Source organism: Mycteria americana, chromosome 3, assembly GCF_035582795.1.
Source record: "Mycteria americana isolate JAX WOST 10 ecotype Jacksonville Zoo and Gardens chromosome 3, USCA_MyAme_1.0, whole genome shotgun sequence".
Lineage (NCBI taxonomy): Eukaryota > Metazoa > Chordata > Aves > Ciconiiformes > Ciconiidae > Mycteria > Mycteria americana.
In genome coordinates, this window is record NC_134367.1 from 29,550,149 (window position 1) to 29,571,585 (window position 21,437).

At 41.2% G+C, this 21,437-nt stretch overlaps 1 protein-coding gene across 2 annotated transcripts in view; it reads right to left on the reverse strand.

The window, feature by feature from the left end:
• Positions 1 to 21,437, reverse strand: part of KHDRBS2 (KH RNA binding domain containing, signal transduction associated 2) — a 398,703-nt gene that overhangs the window by 233,979 nt on the left and 143,287 nt on the right. For both annotated transcript variants that reach the window (XM_075497293.1, XM_075497292.1), the window contains exon 3: positions 1,514 to 1,630. In XM_075497293.1, the coding sequence (XP_075353408.1) occupies positions 1,514 to 1,630 (117 nt within the window). The remainder of the gene's footprint in view (positions 1 to 1,513; positions 1,631 to 21,437) is intronic.

Genomic DNA, 21,437 nt, shown 5'->3' on the forward strand with positions numbered 1-21,437 from the left:
TCTCATATGAATGAGTTTCCATGGAGTCCATACTTAACTTCAGATTATGCTTAAGGACTAAATACCCTGTGAAGAGGAAAAAAAAATACCCTGAATTTTGTTTTTGCTCACATACTTACGAGTGAATGTAATAACTTACATGCTGGCACTGTTCATTATGATGAGATGAAATTCAAATGATATGGTAAGAAGAGTGATCGATCTCAAAATCGGAGGACTTGGTCTACCTATTTATGTGTGTTTAAACATCTTTAGCTGGTAACAAGCCCTTCACAGTCCCCTGTCTGGGCAATTACTGCTCTTGGCAATAATAATCTGAGTGGGTGGCTGAGAATGGAGCTGGCAGATGCAGTGCTGATGCAAATTACTGCTACTTAGCAGCACATGCATTCATTCATCCAGGGAGTCATTTTTTATCATTCCAGAAGTAAGCCAAAAGTCATAAAATATTTTACTTGTCAATACCTAGAAATAAAATCTGTAGTGTATTCAACATTTACTATCATAAAATATAATGTTAAATAGATAATTGAAGTGTCAGTATGCCCAATGTCATAAAGAAATCTCTGAAAAAATGAAATACATCGTATGCCTAATTTGTCTGTTTTGTAGTGGTTTTTTTCAATATTGCAATTGGAGACCTCATAATGCAAGTGTGACTGCTGATACGCATTACCAAGACCAAATAATGCCAAACATAAAACCCTGATTAGTCTTTCCTTTATTCTGGCATATTATTTCTTTCATTATTTTAGCTACTGAGATGAATGACAGAGGTGACAAAGGAAAGCATAATAATGCACATTACTAAAGGAAATATACAGTTCAGTGAAATTAGCAGTCATTATTTCTGTATTGGCTATAATACTGCTGTTCTACGGACGGTAAAGTAAGATGCCACAATGCCATCAGTACTGGTTCTTTGCATCAGATATGTATGAAGCTGCCTTATGTTACAAATAATTACCTTAGGTGCATTGACCAGGCAGTGATTCCAAACACAATTTTTTCTTTTATCTATAGTGCATTTTTACACACGTTTAAGCAAAATGTCCACTTTGTTATCTTTTTTAGAACTATGCCCTGAATAAAATATTCAACCTTTTAAAAAAGTCCCATCTCTAAAGAAACAATAAACAAAAGAGAAAACCTATTTATGTACACCAATATGATAGCAGTAATCTATACAAGTTATACTTTCTCAGGAGAAATGGACTTCTCTCAGAACAAATGAACTTTAAGCTGGTTTCTCTTTTAGGTTAATTATTTAAATAACAGTGGTACTATAGTAACTGTGGTGGTCTACAATTATATGGGAAGCAAGCTTTGCATAGCAAGAGAAAAACTGTATTTAAGCAATTGATGTAACTTGAAAAAACCAAACAGGCCTTGGAGTCAGAGTCTATTATGAGTCTATTAATTGAGTCATTAATAAGTAGAGAGACAATCTAAGCATAACAGCTAAAGCACAAATGTATTGACACTAACTGCAACCAGAATACAGACACAGTACCTTAGCTTTATCCCTCATGGATCCTTTCCCCAGGATGGACATTTTTGCACCTGTTTCTTCTTGTAACCTCTTCAAGGAGTTTCCTCTTGGTCCAAGCAATTTCCCAACAAAATTGAACTAGAAAGCAAGTAAGAGAACTATTTTAGACCAAGAGGTACTTTTTCAAAAACTTAGTAAAACTTTATAAACAAGCTGCTTAAAAGAGAGAAGTTTACTTTCCTTTAAAAAAATATTACTTAGTTCTGAGCCTAATTCATTGGGATACAAGTCTGGAGAACCGAGGTATCCTCTCACGTACTGTGAAAGGCAGTAAAAGCATTCATGATTTATTTGAACCCCAGGAGGCTCCTCTCTAGGACAAAAATGGCCAGTGGCGGCTCAGGTTTAACTGACTGCTAAACAAGATCTTTGCTTATCAGACAGCATAGGTGAAACCCAGAGAATGCATACATTCCTTCCTGAGTTAGCCAGCTTTATTGGCAAAGTAATATATCCTGCAAAGTTAGAGTTTTAGATGGATTTTTAGGAATTGATGTTTTACACATTGATTTTAGGAATTGATTTTAAAATATCAGTCACAGGAATTGATTTTAAAATAAGTGCTGTTTTGTGTATCAGCTTCAAATATCTGTTTTGCCAGCAACGGAACAAACCAGAAACAATAGATCACTGTAGATCCTCAAGGCTATTTTCTGAGAGGATTTTAAAGGATGCTGGGCTTTCTCTGACATGCTGATAATATTCCTAAACACTGCACAGTTCATGTGACACATACAACATTGTTTTCTCTGTATGAAAAGGAGAGATGTCTACATGAAAATCAGAGGACGGAACATGAAATAAATGAGGTGTTAATGTTATGTCGACACAAACTAGCAAAAAGGGGAGAGTCTATTAAGTAATAGTAAGTTGTTTATTCTGTATATCAGTAGTCTCTTCAGTTTATTATTTTTTATGCTTTCGAAAATCTTTTTAAAACTCTATGGCATGCTGACTTTGGAAGTTGACTGGGAACCATTAGCACCTGTTCAGGATGTTTCTCAATTATGTTAAAGCCTGAGCAGACAGTACTCTGGCCTGGCTTTCAACAAAGAATAAGCTTAGGCAAGGAAAAAGGTGTGTAATTGTATCAGCACTTCCTTGTTTTTATTTCAGAGATAAAGAGCATGACAATAAGAAATAACAATCAAGAACATGCTGCTGTCAAAAATACACCTGAATGTCTAAAATGATGTTATAACATACCTTGTTTTGCATTACCTTCTATTTTAAAAATGGAAAAAAAAAGGGACATATTCTTGTTTCCACTTTAGCCAGCAAGAATATAACAACACAAATGCATCAGCCATGTTAGTAACAACCAAACTCAGAATCAAGCCAGATACCCCAGAACCCAAGCTGGCTTTCAGTCCAGTGTCTTAATTATAAATCACTTGTAACTTCCTTCAAATACTAGTTAAACCATCAAAGAAAATAATATATAATCACAGGAAAAATAAATATGTAAGGTGAAATCTACTGCCACCTAAACCAACATAACTGATTTCAGCAAGATAACATGTACAGAGGGAAGTAGGAAGTGGTAATGTTGCAGAAAAAATGAGCAAGCTTTAAAGCTCCAAAAAAAGATTTTTCAAGCTTGCATACTTGCATTTTTTTCCAACTCTATCTGTTGATCTAGTAAAAGTTATCAACTCTTCAATAAATCCTACTCCATTTGGCGGCAGGATTTAGAGATGATGCCCTGTCATGGCATCAACAATACCACATCTTGAAACTGTAGCTATGCTTCTTCGAGGGACAACTTGGCTCAGAAGTTGTTGCCTTCAATTATTAAATTTCACATGAAAATAAACCAAACAGTGAGGAAGGAACGGCAAGGACTGAATTTCGACTTTAATGCTAGACTTCGGACTTATCTATTGATAGAAATAAGATTTTAAAAACTATACATCTCGTGTATTGTGAAGGTTTATTAGAGACGGCAGAGCAGGCAGCAGAGCTTTTGTTCTTCTGCAGGGACCACCTTACCCACAGAATGGCTGTTCACAAGTTACATCATCAAATCTTTTGTGCCACTTACACATCACCAATCAGAGAAGAACCATCTACTGCTGCATGCTTTCAGTACCTCTTAATAGTAAGAGAAGCTGCCCCTCAAAAGCTGGAAGAGCTCTACCGCTACAGAAGTTTGGAGGAGACTACGAGACGGCCAGCCAAAGCTCGACTCCATTTGTTCTCTGAATGGAATAAAACTATTAAAATACTCTCTATGAAGATTTATGGTGACCATTTATGTTTAAGCACTTCATAAACTGTCTAATAATTACCTTGACATATTGCTGCAAAGAAGCAGTACGGCCAGCATAAACTATGTACTAAGTGGATTTTAATCACTTCACAGGAAATAAGTGGCTGGGGATTTTAATTCTATTGATTATGCAGCAGACAGACACTCACATTTCATCCACCTTCTAAAAAAACACATATCAGGAAGCAAGCAGTTACTTACAACTGAATAACTGAGTTGCTCTTAATTTCGTTTTGTCTAAAGTTGCAGAAAAGCCAGTGCACTATATCAGACATTCAACTGTTGTGCTTGGCCTTCCCAGCGTCAGTCTAGGGCCACTGGCTATCCTCAGCACCAGTCTATAATCACAGAACTCCCGAAAGTCTGAAAATACTGGCAGAGTAACTTTGACTCAATAACTTATGAAAAATTAAATCCTTCATGTTCACATGTGGATAAAACCAGCACCCAAGTTTCAGTGAACAGCACAAATTGTAAGAAATTTCAAACACAACTTTATTCCTTATTTATTTTATTAAGATATGCTGGACAAGAAGATGAGCAGAACCAATTTTAATGCTGGAAAGCTTAGGCTCCAGTTACAGCCACACGCACACACACAGAGCCAAAGAATATAGTGACAGTGAAGGAAAATGTGGAAACTCAGGCAGTTTGACCGCATATAACAACCCTTGCTCACAAACACACATTCCTCGTACAGCCACTGTAACTGCAGATCTTATTTTGCAATCTTGGTTCCGATCCGGTTCCGCCACGTGTACAAATTTTCTCCAAGTAATAGTAGCTCTAAGTCTCTGGGATAATATCTGCTCATATTAGGAGAGGATAGCTGAGAAATGATGACATACAGAAGAGAGAGTATTAACAGAAAGCTTTCATTGCTGGGGAGAAAACAGACTTCCACTTGAAAAATATGGTTATTGTTGTGTTACTAGATGTTTTTATAGGTGGCTTACCTTTTCAATCACATTTATGAACGTGAGCTAGGCTTTCTGTGTGCTTGTAGAAACCCTTCCTGGTTTATGACCAAGATTTTACACATTATTTTCTTGGATTTTTTTATCATCTGTCTAGGGGAGACAGATGCATGTCTTCAGGGGAAAACGATCAGGTGATTGCAGGGGATGCTTTACTTATAATCAAATGCATGTGATGCTTCATGTGTCAACAGCTGTGCAATAAACTTTCTCCTGTGCAGAATAAAACCTGACAGAAAATATAGCTCAATACATCTTTGGAGTACCCACAGCAAGTCTCCCAATGTCTTTCCAAACCCATATACGCACAGTTTCACCAACTTTATCTGCATCTTGATTACTCTCACACTCCGCCCCGCATAAGCAATCAGACTGTAAGGTGCCCAAAGCTAACACTCTGGCTTCTCAGTCTCCATCAAAGTTTTGTTCACAAAACTTTTTTTTTTACTCATGGAAATAGCCAAAAATTACATTGCACACATGGACAGACAAAAATTATTATCCTTCCTGAAACTGTGCTGCTTCCATCCCTCTGCAAAGCTTTGGGCTTACACACGTACACAGAATACTTACTGACAGTGTGAGTGAGACATTCTGCTCGAGTCTATGTGCTAGGACTGAATAGTTAAAACCAAAGATTAGGTAGATAAGACGTATAAAGAAAATGGAGAAGTCTTAAGAACTAGTTACATGAAATTTCTTACCAAAAGCTGCCTATGTTAGTGAAAAGCTTAGGGTTGCACTCCACGCATGAATACATATATAATCACAGCCCCGCTCATCTCCAAAACCTCTTGCAGTAAAACATACTGCACATCAACACATCTCACTTGCTTTGGGCTAAGACACTGAGAAGAGAATCCCTAAAACTAACCAGGTGTTGTCAAGCTGGATCACAGCACAGTGTCTCCCAGTGTCAGCATTTATTATGCTAATCTACCATACATAGTTTCTATGAAATGCCAGAGATTAATTATAACCTGCTGTAAATGTGTACAATACCTAGGCTTTAAAATATATCCTGCAGCTTACAGACAACGTTGTGATAGTCTTAAGCGTACTGCAACACCTCAAGAATATCACCATGTGTATTTATTCTCATTGCCATGTGTGAACTTACCTTAATATGGACATGTCAAGTGTTGTTCTCAAAAGTCATAATATCAGCAGCACTATCACAGAATTGACATTAAACACACACACATTTATAAGTCGATAGTTACGTAACATCTGATTATATAATGTTCCAAACTCAGGGAAAGTTTCTTCAGTATAGGGAATATTAAAGCAAACTGTCCAGGAGATGAGCGCAATGAGAGTTTGAACTTTGAAGTGCACATCCAAGGCAAATAGACACAGCTCCACTATTGTATCTATGTTGTATAAAAGATGGGGAAAAGAAAGATAGTGAACTTGTGCTCTAGAGAATCTGTAGCTAATACTAGAATATTTAAATGTCCTTGGCTCCTGGCATTGGAGCCCTCTCACTGGGGAGGAGCCCACCCCGACATCCACAAACAGGGCTAACAGAGCTAGGCAGATAGGAGTTGTTGACTTTCATCACTACCTCATATTTAACGCTGAGAATTGTAATCAAACATTGAATCCTTACCTTGGTTGTATACACAGGACTCACTTTATTCTCAGTATATGATAAACTGGCCTTTGAAAAGCTGACAGCCATACGATGTTCAGTTCTCTTGCGAGACTCATCATACCAGTGGTGATGGCTGGTATTGGTGCTCTGCCTACGCGTGCCAAGGTACACTATGAATTTCCCAAGCACTGGGCCGCAGGCTGCAAGGTCCGGCAGGGTGACGGGGGGTGTCTGGCAGGGGGGGTCCCCAAAGCCAGCAGCAGCCTCAGGCTGAGAATGGCTGCACACACTCAGGACACTGTCCTGCTGGCCTGGCCACATGGCACCATCAGAAGTACATCGAAAGTTACTCCACCATATAGCAGCACTACATGCTCCCCATAAAATCTATCTGATCTAAAACCACACCTGTCTTCATCCCCACCTCCTTTCTGCACATGAGGGGAAGGATGATGATAACCAATTAAGCAAAGAATCATATAATTTGCTGTTAAGTTGCAACATAAAGCTCGAACCTCCAGTTCTTTCAAGATTAAAAACCTCCATTTAGTATTAGTAAGGATTTTGACTACCTCAGGACAGCATACCATAGGTATAACAAATCTAACATATAGTTTACAGCATTAACATTCAAGCCTCAAACTAAAGATAATCATTGATAGAAAATGCATGTTTACATTTAGAAGAATATTTGTTTCCATGTTTGAGGTAGCCCAAATACCTCCCTACTAGAACTGTAACATTTCATATTTTATAAACACCATTTTAATTGGGTTTTACGAGCAGAAACAAGGAATATGCTTGCCACTCAGAAAAAGTGTTTCTGTCAGTGACTGTTTCTGTTTTATACAACAGATCAGTGTTCAGAAGAGTAACAAAACCTAGATAAAGAAAGAATGGGACAGACAAGCATTTCCAGCTGTAACATAAAGGAGCACAAAGCCCTGAACTTGGAGAATAAATTAATTTCTTCTAGAAACAGTAAAACAGAAACAGCACTGGCTTGGGTAACATGAAATAGGTTTGTTATTTCTCAGTGTGTTCTATTCACCATTGCTATCAGCTCCTTTGAGGGGCAACAAAGTGTCTTTCCATTTTCAGAGCTAACTTATCATCACAAAAACCTTTCCCTGCTCATGAAATTAAAAAAAAAAAAAATCCCTCTAAATTCAGTCATGTGCTAAAGAAAAGGGGGGCAGACAAAGATATTATTCACTCCTGAATAAAACCTTACTGATTGAGACCTGCTTATAAATTAGTTTTCTTCTGGTCCTATTCTAGGACTTCTGATAGTTCATTTATTTTAGAATAGCATTTATTTTAAGAGTATCTCACCTTTTGATATGCACAGGGGACTTTCCTTCATGTTAAGGTAATACTGGAACATTATAAAGGCAAATTTTATTTTTCTCAGCAGTTTGTAAGCATGACAATGCCCATAATAATATGCTTTAACTTTTGGTCAGCCCTGAAGTGGTCAGGCAGTTGGACTAGATGATCATTGTAGGTCCCTTCCAACTGAACTATTCTATTCTATTCCATTCCATTCCATAGCTCAGCAGATTCTGCAGAGTTCAAGTTAGCCTCCCTCTGTATATAGCTGCTTACCCCAATACCTCTTCAATATCTAGTACTTTTTGGCTTTTGCAAAATGAACTTAGTGTTCCAGATAAGGATGCAACATCATTTTTTATTACAGCAGTGTGATGTTTGCTGTCTCTGGAGAAGAGCTTCCGAGAAACCTGTTTGGTAGGGCTGAACTTTGCAGGGCTCTACTTTAGCAAGGCATGTCAGGAGACAGCAAACAACAGAAGCAGGAAATAAATGTACTCCTTCAGAGGGGCTCTGGAGATCTACTCCAAAGGACAAGTGCTAATGCTTTCTGAAAGTATTGCACCACTGAAACTTCACTGTAGTGGTCCCAGAACCAAAGGAGAAGGCTGCCCTTTCCTACAGAGCTCACTGGGTCTCATCTCTTCGTTATGCTTTGAACAATAACCCGATGCCAGGCCGTGGGGAGAAAAATGGACGCAAAATTAAATGCTCAAAGGGAAAATACAGCTTATTGAAAGCTCTGGGCCAAATGAATTTCTGGTTTAAATCAACAGAATTACCTCAAGAATAAATTAAATCCAAGTAACAAAGTTAGAATCATTAAAGCTACTGTGACTAGAAGATTTACCTAAGAAATAAACATTTTTTTATTATACATTTTATCTTGAAAAGGGCTGGGAGTTCATATTTACAGTGTGCTTGAAGAAGATGCTGCAATATTTGTCTGGCTATTTACTAGCTCATAGCAAGCATCTAAATCTACAGTGAAAATGTATTTTTGGCATAACTCCATGAAACAGATGGTCAGCGACTCCAGACAAACATCTTCCAGATACAAGTCCACATTGAGATAGCAAAAATATCCCCTCACTTTTCATTTTTAGCAGTTTTCTGTCAGAATTTGGTAACAAGTTGTGGCATTTAAATAAAGCAATTTTAATGAGCCTTAAAATTAAAATACATTTTCTGATTAAAAAAAAAGGTTGGTGTCTGATATATCTTTATTCAGTTAAACTTTCTTAACCCAGGAAAATTTGAATAGCTATTTCTCTAATACATGCATTACCAGTGCGATTTATTATAAACTGCTGATCTGTCACACAGGCAAACATTTTATTTTGTGTGATTCTCTTTTTAACTGTGATGTGAAGCAATTGAGGAAAAGCCAAGGAACGAATTAAAGTTGAAGATTTATATTAAATCTGCAATTAACAAGTTTAAGGGGTTTATTATTTTAATTGCAGAGATATCCAGAGAGACTCATCATACCAGGCACTGCACAGACATGCAGGAAGACATGATCTTGACCCTGAAGTCAAGCATGTTAAAAAAATATCAATCAGGCCTTGTTGAATGTATGTGGCTACTACCACTGATTTGGATGGTCAGGGAGTGATTGCAGAAACTACTGCCATTAAAATCGCTGGGTTTGCTTATGAAAGTGGGTATTACTCAAGGAAAGTGCAGCAGGACCAGCTTCTGCTGACAGGAGGACCATGCCAAAGCCTGCTTTTTCAACTCAGAAATAGGAAAGAGGATCCTAATGTCACATCTTATCTTTGGCTTTTGCCTTTCTTATAATTCTTCTGCAACTTGGAATAAACTGCTTTTTCCTAAGCTTATCCTTATTTGGCCAGCCCAGCTGGGGCGGTGTGGGAGGCTGAGGGCAGACAGGAATGGCCCTCAGGCTTTTTTGCTCATGTTGGGGAGGTTAGAACTGTTAGCTAACTAGGTGCGAGTCAGAGGTCATGACTGATCCCAACCCATGTCTCCAAAGAGTTGGGAAGTTCTTTGAGGGCTGACTGCTCCTTAATGGAAAGCTTTCAAGAGCAGCAGTATTTTTAAAAACTGCAGGGTATGCTGAGCTAACAATGATTTTGCCCTTGTACTTAAGTCATAGTCTATTGAATCAAGGGCAAGGGGACTCTTTAGGACAAAAAGCCACCTGTCTTTTAACGTTCATCCTAGCCAAGCCTGAAGTAGTCAACTTTTATTATTTAGAAATAAATAAAATACAAGGTAAGTAATAAGGAGTTCTTGGAATTGTGTATCTAAGACTGGCTCACATGAAGGACATTATCTAAAACGGTGTTTCTACGAATGCTAACAATTCAGACTGCAGAAGTGCACCACTCAGCTATTTTCAAAGTGCACAATTAAATAAGTTTATACTGAGCATATGCACAGGTATGGAAATAGGTACTAAGACTACAACACTTAAAAGCACAATCAACATTTGGCTAATTGGGCTTATTACTCCCACAGATACACAATTTACTGGTCACAGTAATAAACACCATCTGCTCTTTGCTAACTGGCAGCAACCTACCAACTTTTTTCTCACTTGAAGAGTCTGGAACGTAAAAGGAAGATCTAAAGGAGTTGTAATACAGTGGGATTTCCAAGCACATCATCTTACTCTTACTGACCTGAATATGATTTTGCATTAGGTGAAAGATTTCTCTTTGCCAGATGCTGTATTTGCAAGGGAAGTTCTAAGTCAACAAGAACCAGGATAAGATAGGGTTGAATACCCAACCATAAAACTAATGTATCTTTCCCATGTATGTTAGCGATACTGAACGAGTAAAAATGTAGCATAAAACTAAAATTTCTTTTCAGTCAAGGAAATTATAACAACAGTTAATTTGGATCCAGTATGTTAATGAACTGATTTAACATACATGCATATAGTATCTAATTTTGTAGACAGCATTGTATTAAATCACAAATGGTTTATGTTAATCTAATTAAAAACTCTGTTAGTCAACTTGATTTTGCCTTTCGTTATTAAAGTAATTATACTTACAGCATCATTTATGTATCAATTTACATATACCGAGCACTACGCAAACATTAATTTTATTCTCAAGTCACGTTCATAATCAAAGCAAAGTATTACTTTAAATTGATTGACATATGCAAACTCACATAGCTCTATGGAAATTAAATGAGCCTGCGAAAGCACTCAAAAACATTTTACAAATTTCTGCTTCTCCCCCCCCCCCCTCTGCATTTTCTATACTGGTTGTTTTTGTTCTTTATTACTAAGGACAAATGCAAGAAAATACAATCTTTCTTCCTTATAGGTCATTACCTTCTACTTTTTCTACGCTTAGAGAGGAAAACCAAGTATCTTTCAAGATTTTTTAATGACGACTTGGTTGATCTGAAGTGGTAAAGCAAGAAAATATTTTAAGAGGAGCAAAGCATTTCAAAACAACATCGACAAGGTGAAAACAGTTAAGTAATACTGTGTTAATTCAAAGACTCGAACTGGTGCTGAATTCTGTTCCCAAGGTGTTGAGGTAGGACATCCGTCCAATTCATACTTAAATTTCAACTATGTTTCATGTGAAAATTGTAGAAATTTAAGACAACAGATATTGTCCTCTACTTGTCCGTTCAATCAAATGTGGCAGGACAGAATACAAACTCGGACAACGCAGAATAAATACTCTTAGATAATATTGCCACTGTTCATGAGCTTATTCTCAAAAGCCACATACTGCAGCACTCCATTCCAAGAGCAGACTGCACACTAACCAAATAGACTCCTTAGTTTTTTTGCTCACAGTGATGAGCTTATGGAAGGAAAATAACCAGCATTAACTCAGTATCTGGCACAGATGGCTTGTGATTGGTTTACATAGCAAACATACTGGGCACAGAAAGGCCGTCTCCATTCTCCAAACTGAAACTGCCCTGGCTTGCTCTATAGCATGTAAACCAGAGGGTCTGCAGAGCCTCCTCCTCCACAGTACACAGGGCTAATTGCAATAGTAGTAACCAATGCAGCAGATCCCTGAATTTACATTTCATTTAACACTGCTGATTGTAAAAACAAGCTTAACATATATATAATCACTCTGTAATTTGATATAAACGTAACAGATTTGCTGACTGTGAAGAATCAATCACTGTGTTCAATATGCATATAAGGAATGTGATCCTTTTTTCCCATTATCAGTATTTGTCAATGTTTATAATTTGCCAAGTTGATAGCCCATAGTACTCACTAATTGCCATTCGGAATACCTACGCAGTATCATAAAAAAAAAATAGAAATTATAAGAGTTTTATAACATTTGAGTTATAAAACATTTGAGTGTCAAAAGCATCTAAAAACCTGAGACTGAGTTGTAATGCTTTGCTGATGGCATTCCTTTGCAAGCAACATAACTGTGCTTCAGACTTAGTTAATGTAAGACAGAAAAAAGTACTTTCAGGGCAACACCTTGAAAGAACAAGACATACTGTATGTGACAAATGAGCTGGCAAGCGTGAGCTGGAGGGCCTGAGTGCCTTTGAATAACACAGGCTGCAATATCTAACAGTCTTGCCATTGCCATACAACAACTCCAGAGTGAACAAAACTGTGGCTAGGATGCTCCTACCTGATAAAGTATTAAATGATCTCCTAATCTTTTTCACTTGCACCTTTTTTCTTATCCCCGCATAAAACCCCAGTCTAAGATCCAATTCTCACTTAAAAGAATATTATAGAAATAATATTGAATTCTCCTCTAACATAAGATTAAGAAATGCCTCAGGTATATTTAATAACTATCTGATTTTAACTTAATATTTATTCCATTGTAATTACCCTGCTTCAGCACATCTACAATCTTCAAGATGGATGAATGTGTTTGCAAAATAAGCATTAAAGATAGCTACCAATGCAAAAAAAGGGCAGTCAATATTTTCCATTCACCTTGCCAAGCCAGTATGTCCCAAGCTCCAGCTGTTCAAGGGAGCCAGGAGTGTTCTCCTGGTCAAGGGTTAAAGTGACACAGTTCGCCATACCCAGGTAATTAACTTGGTATCTAGGAAGATGGTTCAGCCTTTGAAACTCACTTTCATGTTGGCATCTGACCCAGTTGGGTGGCTGGTGTCTATGTTTGCCAAATTTCAAGCACATCAGTCCCGTTCAATGCTCTTGTCTGCCTTGAGCCTCAGTCACTCAGTGTGGGCTGCTGTAAATCTCCAGTTTAGATGCCTCATCCATTTCACTAACTGCATGAACTTTGGTATCTCACACACATTTACGAAATTCATAAATTCCAGGTCCGGAGCTAGGTGTTCAATGTCTAGATCCTGCAATGGACAGAAGAGCAACTTCTAGGCCTCTTGGGAACCTGCACCTTACAGTATTCTTTTATGTTTCTCCAGGAAATCACTGCATTCAAGTTTTTTCATGGAGTTATTAATGGTGAAATGTTTTTATTTCCAACCCTCAAGCATTTATACCCTGAGTGATCCCTTACATTTGTCTGTCTGCAAATGCTGTAGCCACTGAAATGAACTAAAAACCCCACAACAAATATGTGACAAAAAAATATGTGAAATAATAAGCAAAATTAACTTTCAACAGACACCGGGGGAAAATGTAAGAGTAACTTTACGTGGAACATTATACTCTGTGGAAATCTCAAAAGTCCTTTGAAGTTTTTAATTTAATAAAGACCACGTATGTCTTAAATCATTTAGATTATAGCAAAGTGGAGGAAACAAACTGACACATTCTTAAAGGTAAAAACTAAGGATTTGTTCCACATGTAAGTTTCTGGGAATATTTTCCCACTGCAAATTTATTTACAAAACAATCCTATACCCCTTAAAATTGAATACATCTGTAAATAATATTGCATCAAAGTAAGAACAGACCAGTGCACTTCAACCTGCAACAGCAATGAAATCAGTAGACAGCTACTGATTCATGTAATCTTCTTCATTTAAAACGCCATACAATGATGTTGACAACCTGGCAAATGTACTCTCACATTTAAGCACCATCCACAACATCACAGCTAAAGCGGTACATATTTTCATAATTAGATTCACATGAAAAACTACCTCATGAAAAGACTATTTTATTTAAAAGCCAGTGCATAACTTTAAGTTTCATTTAAAGCATCTAAATCCATAGATATTTGCATCAGATGACAACTTTCATCTTTGCAATGTCTTTTCTTACGGCATGTACCGTCCCATGTTTTGTTTATAATTACAACAGCAAATGGATATTTCTGAATGTATTTTAAAGTATAATTTCCAGACTAAGGTTTGTCAAATGCCTGTAGATGCAGAGCATGGACATTACATATTGTTTGGTTATTCTTAGGCTTATCCATCCCATACTTAGAATAACAGAAAGCAGCTCGTTAATCTTTAGCAAACAGAAAACAAATCGACTCCAAGCATGCTAACAAACACGGATGCCCAAATCCTAGAAGGGCTTTCAGCTGGTGAATTCCAGTGTCAAAGCAGCCAAGCCTGGTGAGCCTAGAACTTTACTATTCTCTAAGAAAGACCACAGAATATTTACCACATGAAAGTTTCTGATTTAGTACATCCACACAGAAAAAGTACTATGAGAAGAAAAGTACTATTTTTCAGCGAAGCCTCCGAGGCGAGGAGCTCTGAGACAGAGGACCGCGTCGGGGGACCGTTGCTGGATCGGCGAAACCGCGGCAAAACCGCGCAGGGAAGGGGAGGGTGGGGGCACGGAGAGAGAGGGCTACGGCAGCCACGGCCCGGCCCCTGAGCAGGAAGGCGGGAGCTCCTGACGAGGGCCCGGCTCTGACTCAGCGTGGGCGGGGACAAGAGTGACAGTGACGGCGGCAATTCCCTTCCCTTCCCTTCCCTTCCCAGCCCCCAGAGAGCGCGGCGACCAGGACGGGCAAACAGGGCGTGGGGCGGCAGTTTGCGCGGCAGTTTGCGCAGGCAGGGCGTGTAGGGAAGGCGAGGTCACCCTAGTAGCTCAGGAGGAACTGTGAAAAGTGAGTTCATTCGGCAGCCCTCATCCTTTCAGAAGAAACTAAGCTATGGTATTCACTCGTCAGAAAGCGATGCCCTCTGTGCTCACCAGAGTGGATGTGGCTACCCACACGGAGCTCTCACAAAAACATGCGGCCACCGAGGTCTCAGGCTGCAGGGAGTGCCTGGGCCTCTCACTGTTCATGCATGGCAGCCGTGAGGACAGCTGTGTGAGGTGCAACCAGGTGGATGATGGTGGCAGAGCTATGGGAGGAGGTAGAAAGGTTAAGGAGCATCAGGGAGGCTGAGAAAGAGATAGACTGGTGGTGCCATGCTCTGCCTCCCCTGAGACAGGAACAGGAGCAGCAGCAGCCACCAGTAAGAACCCACGATCAAGGGGATCCTCTATCCCCCCCCCCCGGGCTGAAGGCAGCAGCTCAAAGGAGGAGAGTGAATGGAGGCGAGTCCATGCTCGTGGCAGCAGGCGAAGGCCCTCCCTGCCCACCTTGCCTCCCCAGGTGCCTCTGTACAACAGGTATGAGGCCCTGGAGGTGGAAGGCCAGTCAATGGAGGATGGGGATGACAGTCCATCTACACCAGAGGTGTCGCCCAGGTCAGAAGAACATACTTCTCATATTAACACCACCTCCACAAGGAAGAGAAGACGGGTTATAGTTGTGGGTGACTCCCTTCTGAGGGGAACCGAGGGTCCGATATGCCGGACGGACCCTCTTCTTAGGGAAGTCTGCTGCCTCCCTGGGGCCCGGGTGAAGGATATCACGAGGATACTCCCTAGCCTGGTACGGCCCTCGGACTATTACCTCCTACTGCTCTTTCATGTGGGGGGCGATGAAGCTGCAACACAAAGTCCTAGGGCAATCGGAAGAGACTTCAGGGCCTTGGGACGGCTAGTAAGGGACTCTGGAGCACAGGTTATTTTCTCCTCTCTCCTTCCATTTGTGGGCAGTGACACTAGAAGGAACAGAGGCACCCAATCTATCAACTCGTGGCTCCGTGGCTGGTGTCATTGCCACGGATTTGGTTTTTTTGACAACAGGATGGCCTACACAGCACCAGGTTTGCTGGCATCTGATGGGATTCATCTTTCTCAAAGGGGAAAGAGAATCTTTGCTCAGGAGCTTGCAAGGCTCATCGACAGAGCTTTAAACTAGACTCGAAGGGGGAGGGGGATAATATCAGGCTTGCCCGAGGGAAGCTGAGGGACAACGTGCCACGGTTAGAGGGAGCGGGTGCCAGCGAGGGCACTTGGCCTGTGTCTCTGAGATGTGCAGGGTACGCTGGGGCACAGCTGAAGTCGAACAGAGTTGAGCTAGGGGATACTGAGGCAATAGGAGCCAAGAGGGAAATGCCAGTGAAACACCTCAAAGCACGCAAGGGGTGTTCTTCTATGAAGGAAACACAGACGACAGCCCAGCTGAAGTGCCTCTACACCAATGCACGCAGCATGGGCAACAAGCAGGAGGAGTTGGAAGCATTGTACACCAGGAAAACTATGATATGGTTGCCATCACAGAAACATGGTGGGATGACTCGCACAACCGGAGTGTGGCGATGGATGGCTATAAACTCTTCAGGAGGGATAGGTGAGGCAGGAGAGGTGGTGGGGTAGCCCTATACCTTAGGGAGTGTCTGGATAGTTTAGAGCTTGATGATGGTGACGATAGGGTGGAGTGTCTATGGGTAAGAATCAGGGGGAAGGCCAACAAGGCAGATATCATGGTGGGAGTCTGTTATAGACCAGCCAGCCAGGATGAGGAGACTGACGAACTATTCTATAAGCAGCTGGGAGAAGCCTCACGATTGCTAGCCCTTGTTCTTGTGGGGGACTTCAACCTGCCGGATGTCTGCTGGAAATACAATGCAGCAGAGAGGAAACAGCCTAGGAGGATCCTGGAGTGTGTGGCAGATGATAACTTCCTGACACAGCTGGTGAGTGAGCCAACTAGGGAAGGTGCCCCGCTGGACCTCTTGTTCACGAACAGAGAAGGACTTGTGAGCCATGTGATGGTTGGAGGCTGTCTTGGGCAGAGTGATCACAAAATGATAAGAGTTTTTGATATGTGGAGAAGCGGCGAGGGGGGTCAGCAAAACTGCCACCTTAGACTTCTGGAGGGCGGACTTTGGCCTGTTTAGGAGACTGGTCGAGAGAGTCCCCTGGGAGGCAGCCCTAAAGGGCAAAGGAGTCCAGGAAAGCTGGACTTTCTTTAAGGAGGAAGTCCTAAAGGCACAAGAGCAGGCTGTCCCCAGGTGCCAAAAGACGAGCCGGCGGGGAAGAAGACTGGCCTGGCTGACTAGAGAGCTCTGGCTCGAACTCAGGAAAAAGAGGAGAATCTACGACCTCTGGAAGAAGGGGTGGGCAACTCAGGAGGACTACAAAGGTGTAGCAAGGCTGTGCAGGGAGAAAATTAGAAGGGCCAAAGCTGAGCTAGAGCTCAGTCTGGCTGCTGCTGTACAAGACAACAAAAAATACTGCTTCAAATACATTAGCAGCAAAAGGAGAGCTAAGGAGAATCTCCAGCCCCTAGTAGACGAGGGAGGGAACACAGTGACCAAGGATGAGGAAAAGGCTGAGGTACTTAATGCCTTCTTTGCCTCAGTCTTTAATAGTAAGACCAATTGTTCTCTGGGTACCCAGCCCCCTGGAGTTGGAAGATAGGGACAGGGACCAGAATGGAGCCCCCGTAATCCAGGGGGAAATAGTTAGTGACCTGCTGCACCACTTAGACACTCACAAGTCTATGGGGCCTGATGAGATCCACCCAAGAGTGCTGAAGGAACTGGCAGATGTGCTCACCAAGCCCCTTTCCATCATTTACCAGCAGTCCTGGCTAACTGGGGAGGTCCCTGCTGACTGGAGATTAGCAAATGTGACACCCATCTTCAAGAAGGGCCGGAAAGAGGACCCGGGGAACTACAGGCCTGTCAGCCTGACCTCGGTACCGGGGAAGCTGATGGCGCAGATCATCCTGAGTGCCATCACACGGCATGTAGAGGATAACCAAGGGATCAAGCCCAGCCAGCATGGGTTCAGGAAAGGCAGGTCCTGCTTGACCAACCTGATCTCCTTCTATGACAAGGTGACCCGCCTAGTAGATGAGGGAAAGGCTGTGGATGTTGTCTATCTAGACTTCAGTAAAGCCTTTGACACCGTCTCCCACAGCATTCTCCTGGAGAAACTGGCTGCTCATGGCTTGGACGGGTGTACTCTTCGCTGGGTAAAGAACTGGATGGATGGCCGGGCCCAAAGACTGGTGGTGAATGGAGTTTACTCCGGTTGGAGGCCGGTCACAAGCGGTGTTCCCCAGGGCTCTGTGTTGGGGCCAGTTCTGTTTAATATCTTTATCAATGATCTGGATGAAGGCATTGAGTGCTCCCTCAGTAAGTTTGCAGATGACACCAAGTTGTGCAGGAGTGTTGATCTGCTTGAGGGGAGGAAGGCTCTGCAGAGGAACTACAGTCTGGATTGATGGGCCGAGGTCAATTGTATGGGGTTCAACAAGGCCAAGTGCAAGGTCCTGCACTTGGGCCACAGCAACCCCATGCAATGCTACAGGCTTGGGGAAGAGTGGCTGGAAAGCTGCCAGGCAGAAAAGGACCTGGGAGTGTTGGTTGACAGCCGCCTGAATATGAGCCAGCAGTGTGCCCAGGTGGCCAAGAAAGCCAATGGCATCCTGGCTTGTATCAAAAATAGTGTGCCAGCAGGACTAGGGAAGTGATTGTGCCCCTGTACTCAGCACTGGTGAGGCCGCACCTCGAATACTGTGTTCAGTTTTGGGCCCCTCACTACAAGAGAGACATTGAGGTGCTGGAGCGTGTGCAGAGAAGGGCAACGAAGCTGGTGAAGGGTCTGGAGCACAAGTCTTATGAGGAGCGGCTGAGGGAGCTGGGACTGTTTAGCCTGGAGAAGCGGAGGCTGAGGGGAGACCTTACTGCTCTCTACAACTACCTGAAAGGAGGTTGTAGAGAGGTGGGGGTCGGTCTCTTCTCCCAGGTAACAAGTGATAGGATGAGAGGAAATGGCCTCAAGTTGCGCCAGGGGAGGTTTAGACTGGATCTTAGGAAATTTTTCTTCACTGAAAGGGTTATCAAGCATTGGAACAGGCTGCCCAGGGAAGTGGTTGAGTCGCCATCCCTGGAGGTATTTAAAAGACGTTTGGATGAGGTGCTTAGGGACATGGTATAGTGGTGGTCTTGGTAGTGTTAGGTTTATGGTTGGACTCGATGATCTTAAAGGTCTTTTCCAACCTATACGATTCTGTGATTCTGTGAAAAATGAAATGACAGGAAAAATGACTGAAAAATAACAGTAATAAATTAGGAAAAGGATTGTTCTATGAAAATCCTATTTCCAAATCATGGAAGTATGGGGGGGGGAGTGAAATATGTTATCTTGGATGTCTGTCTGCAGACTACAGTGGGAAAGAGGACAAGTTGTACAGGGAAACTGCCAGCCCCAGCCAACTTCATTCTTTCATGTTCTCAAGACGGGCTAGGTAGAATGCCTGAAGTGACAACATGCTATGTCCCAGCCACCATGACATGGACAGAGACCTCGTACTGGCAGCTCCGAAGAGAACACGCAACCTGTGGACCTCATAAGAAGTCTGCGCAGACTCCAAAGACATGCTAGTGGCGGCAATTTGCAGTCCTTATATAAAACAAAAACTGAGGAATGCTGGACAGGACATCTGGAGGCCAAATGTAGGTTGTTTGGGAGCTGGAAGCTGGGACCTGCACAGCAGCACCCTTTGCAACATTTTCATTACACCACGTGCAGATTCAGAGAGAAGGGGATGCACTGAAGCAAAGCTGCAATCACGGGCTGAAATAATTGTGTTAGGAGGAAGAACTGAGATTCACCTGGAACTGAGGACACTTCTAGGATAGGGAGAGTCCATACAAAAGAAGACCTCCTTTGAAGTATGAAAGATCCAGTTGTGGATATGCCTAAAAATCAAAGCGATTACCTGTGCAGGGTATGGAATAATATTTAACTCACTTAAATATTAGAATCAAGAAAAAGATCTTTTAAAAAGATGAAGCTGTATTCAAATAAGGAAAACAAAAATGACTACCAGTCAAAAAAAAAAACCCAACAAAACCAAAAAACCCAAACAGAAAAACCCCACAAACAAAAACCCCAAACACAAAAAACCCCAAACAAATCCACACAATATAGGTAAGAGAAAAAGTTTGAGGAATAACTTGGAGAAAGTATAAAAAATGAAAATAAAATATTTTTCAAAGATTTGGAAGCCAGACAAAGAGCTGGTAGAGCTAACAGCTGTTCAGGCTATAAAAGGAGTATTCAAGAAAGAGGAAGTCGGAACACAAAAATAAAATGCTTTTTCTCCATCTGGGTTCATAATGGAGGAAACTGTGACAGGTGGTTGGGAGGAAAGCAGTGCAAGAAAAATTTTCTAAGAATTTCCAATTAAATTAGTAAAAATCAGAATAAGCAATAAAATTAGTGAACAGGAAAATAAATACATTAGAGAGGTGAAGCGCTGACATGGCTATTTTAAAGGGAAATAATTTGTCAGCAATCTATTAGTGTTCTCCAAAGAACAAACAAACATGCAAAAGAAAGTAAGCTGATACCATATACCTGATTTCCAAAAGACATTAATTTCACAAGGTCCTTTATCAAAGGCTTGTAATTAAACCAGGCTGACATCGGATTAGAAGGAAGGCTCTCTCATGGATTTAAAAAAAAAAAAAAAATTAAACGATAGGAAAAATTTGGAGTAAATGGTCAGTATTCACACTGGGAGGAAGTCATTAGTCGAGTCCTACAGGGATCCAGTGGGAGACTGAAGCTGGAAAAAGCAGTGAACAGTGAGAAGACAAACTTTAATGATGAGGCTAAGGTAAGTCAGGGCTCTGAAGGCAGGACTGGCTATAAAGACCTACATGTTATGATACTTGGTGATAAAATGACAGCTGAAATTCAATGTAAATAAATGTAAATGTAAAACACATTGAAAAACATCCGCCTTTATCAATAAAATGATCTGCTGATTCTAACTCCTCAGAAATTACATCAGGAAAAATAACAGATAGCTCAGTGCACAGTAGTAGTGAAAAAACCCAAATTGTATGTGCTATGTTACGAATTATTAGGGAAGGAGTAAAGAAAAAAGCAGAGAATAGCATTACGCTCCTTTATAAGTCAGTAATACCACACCGCCTTGAAGACTATGTACAGTTACGGCCTCTCAATTTTAGAAAGGCCATAGTAGGACTGGGCAATTTGGGCAAAAAAACCCAGTTTCTGTACAAACAGTGACTAAATAGGAATGAATGAGTGAGTCCTGAGCTATAATTCTTCATTTTGGAAAACACAACTGAGAACTACAACAGATCTCTAAAATCATGAGGAGCATGAAGGTCAATTGGACATGATCTCCAGAGCCTCCTCCAGGACAGAAACTGGGGGACAGCAGAAGATCCTAGCAACCAGCAGTCTCAAAACTAGCAAAAGAAAACTTTCTGCACAGGATTCTTCCAAATTTGAGTTTTAAAAGCAATTGACAGATTCATCGGAAATGAATGTTCCAATGCTTGATAACCTATCAGTGAAGTAAAATTTCCTAATATCCAGTCTAAACCTCCCCTGGTGCAACTTGAGGCCATTTCCTCTTGTCCTATCACTTGTTACCTGGGAGAAGAGACCAACCCCCATCTCTCTACAACTATCCTGAG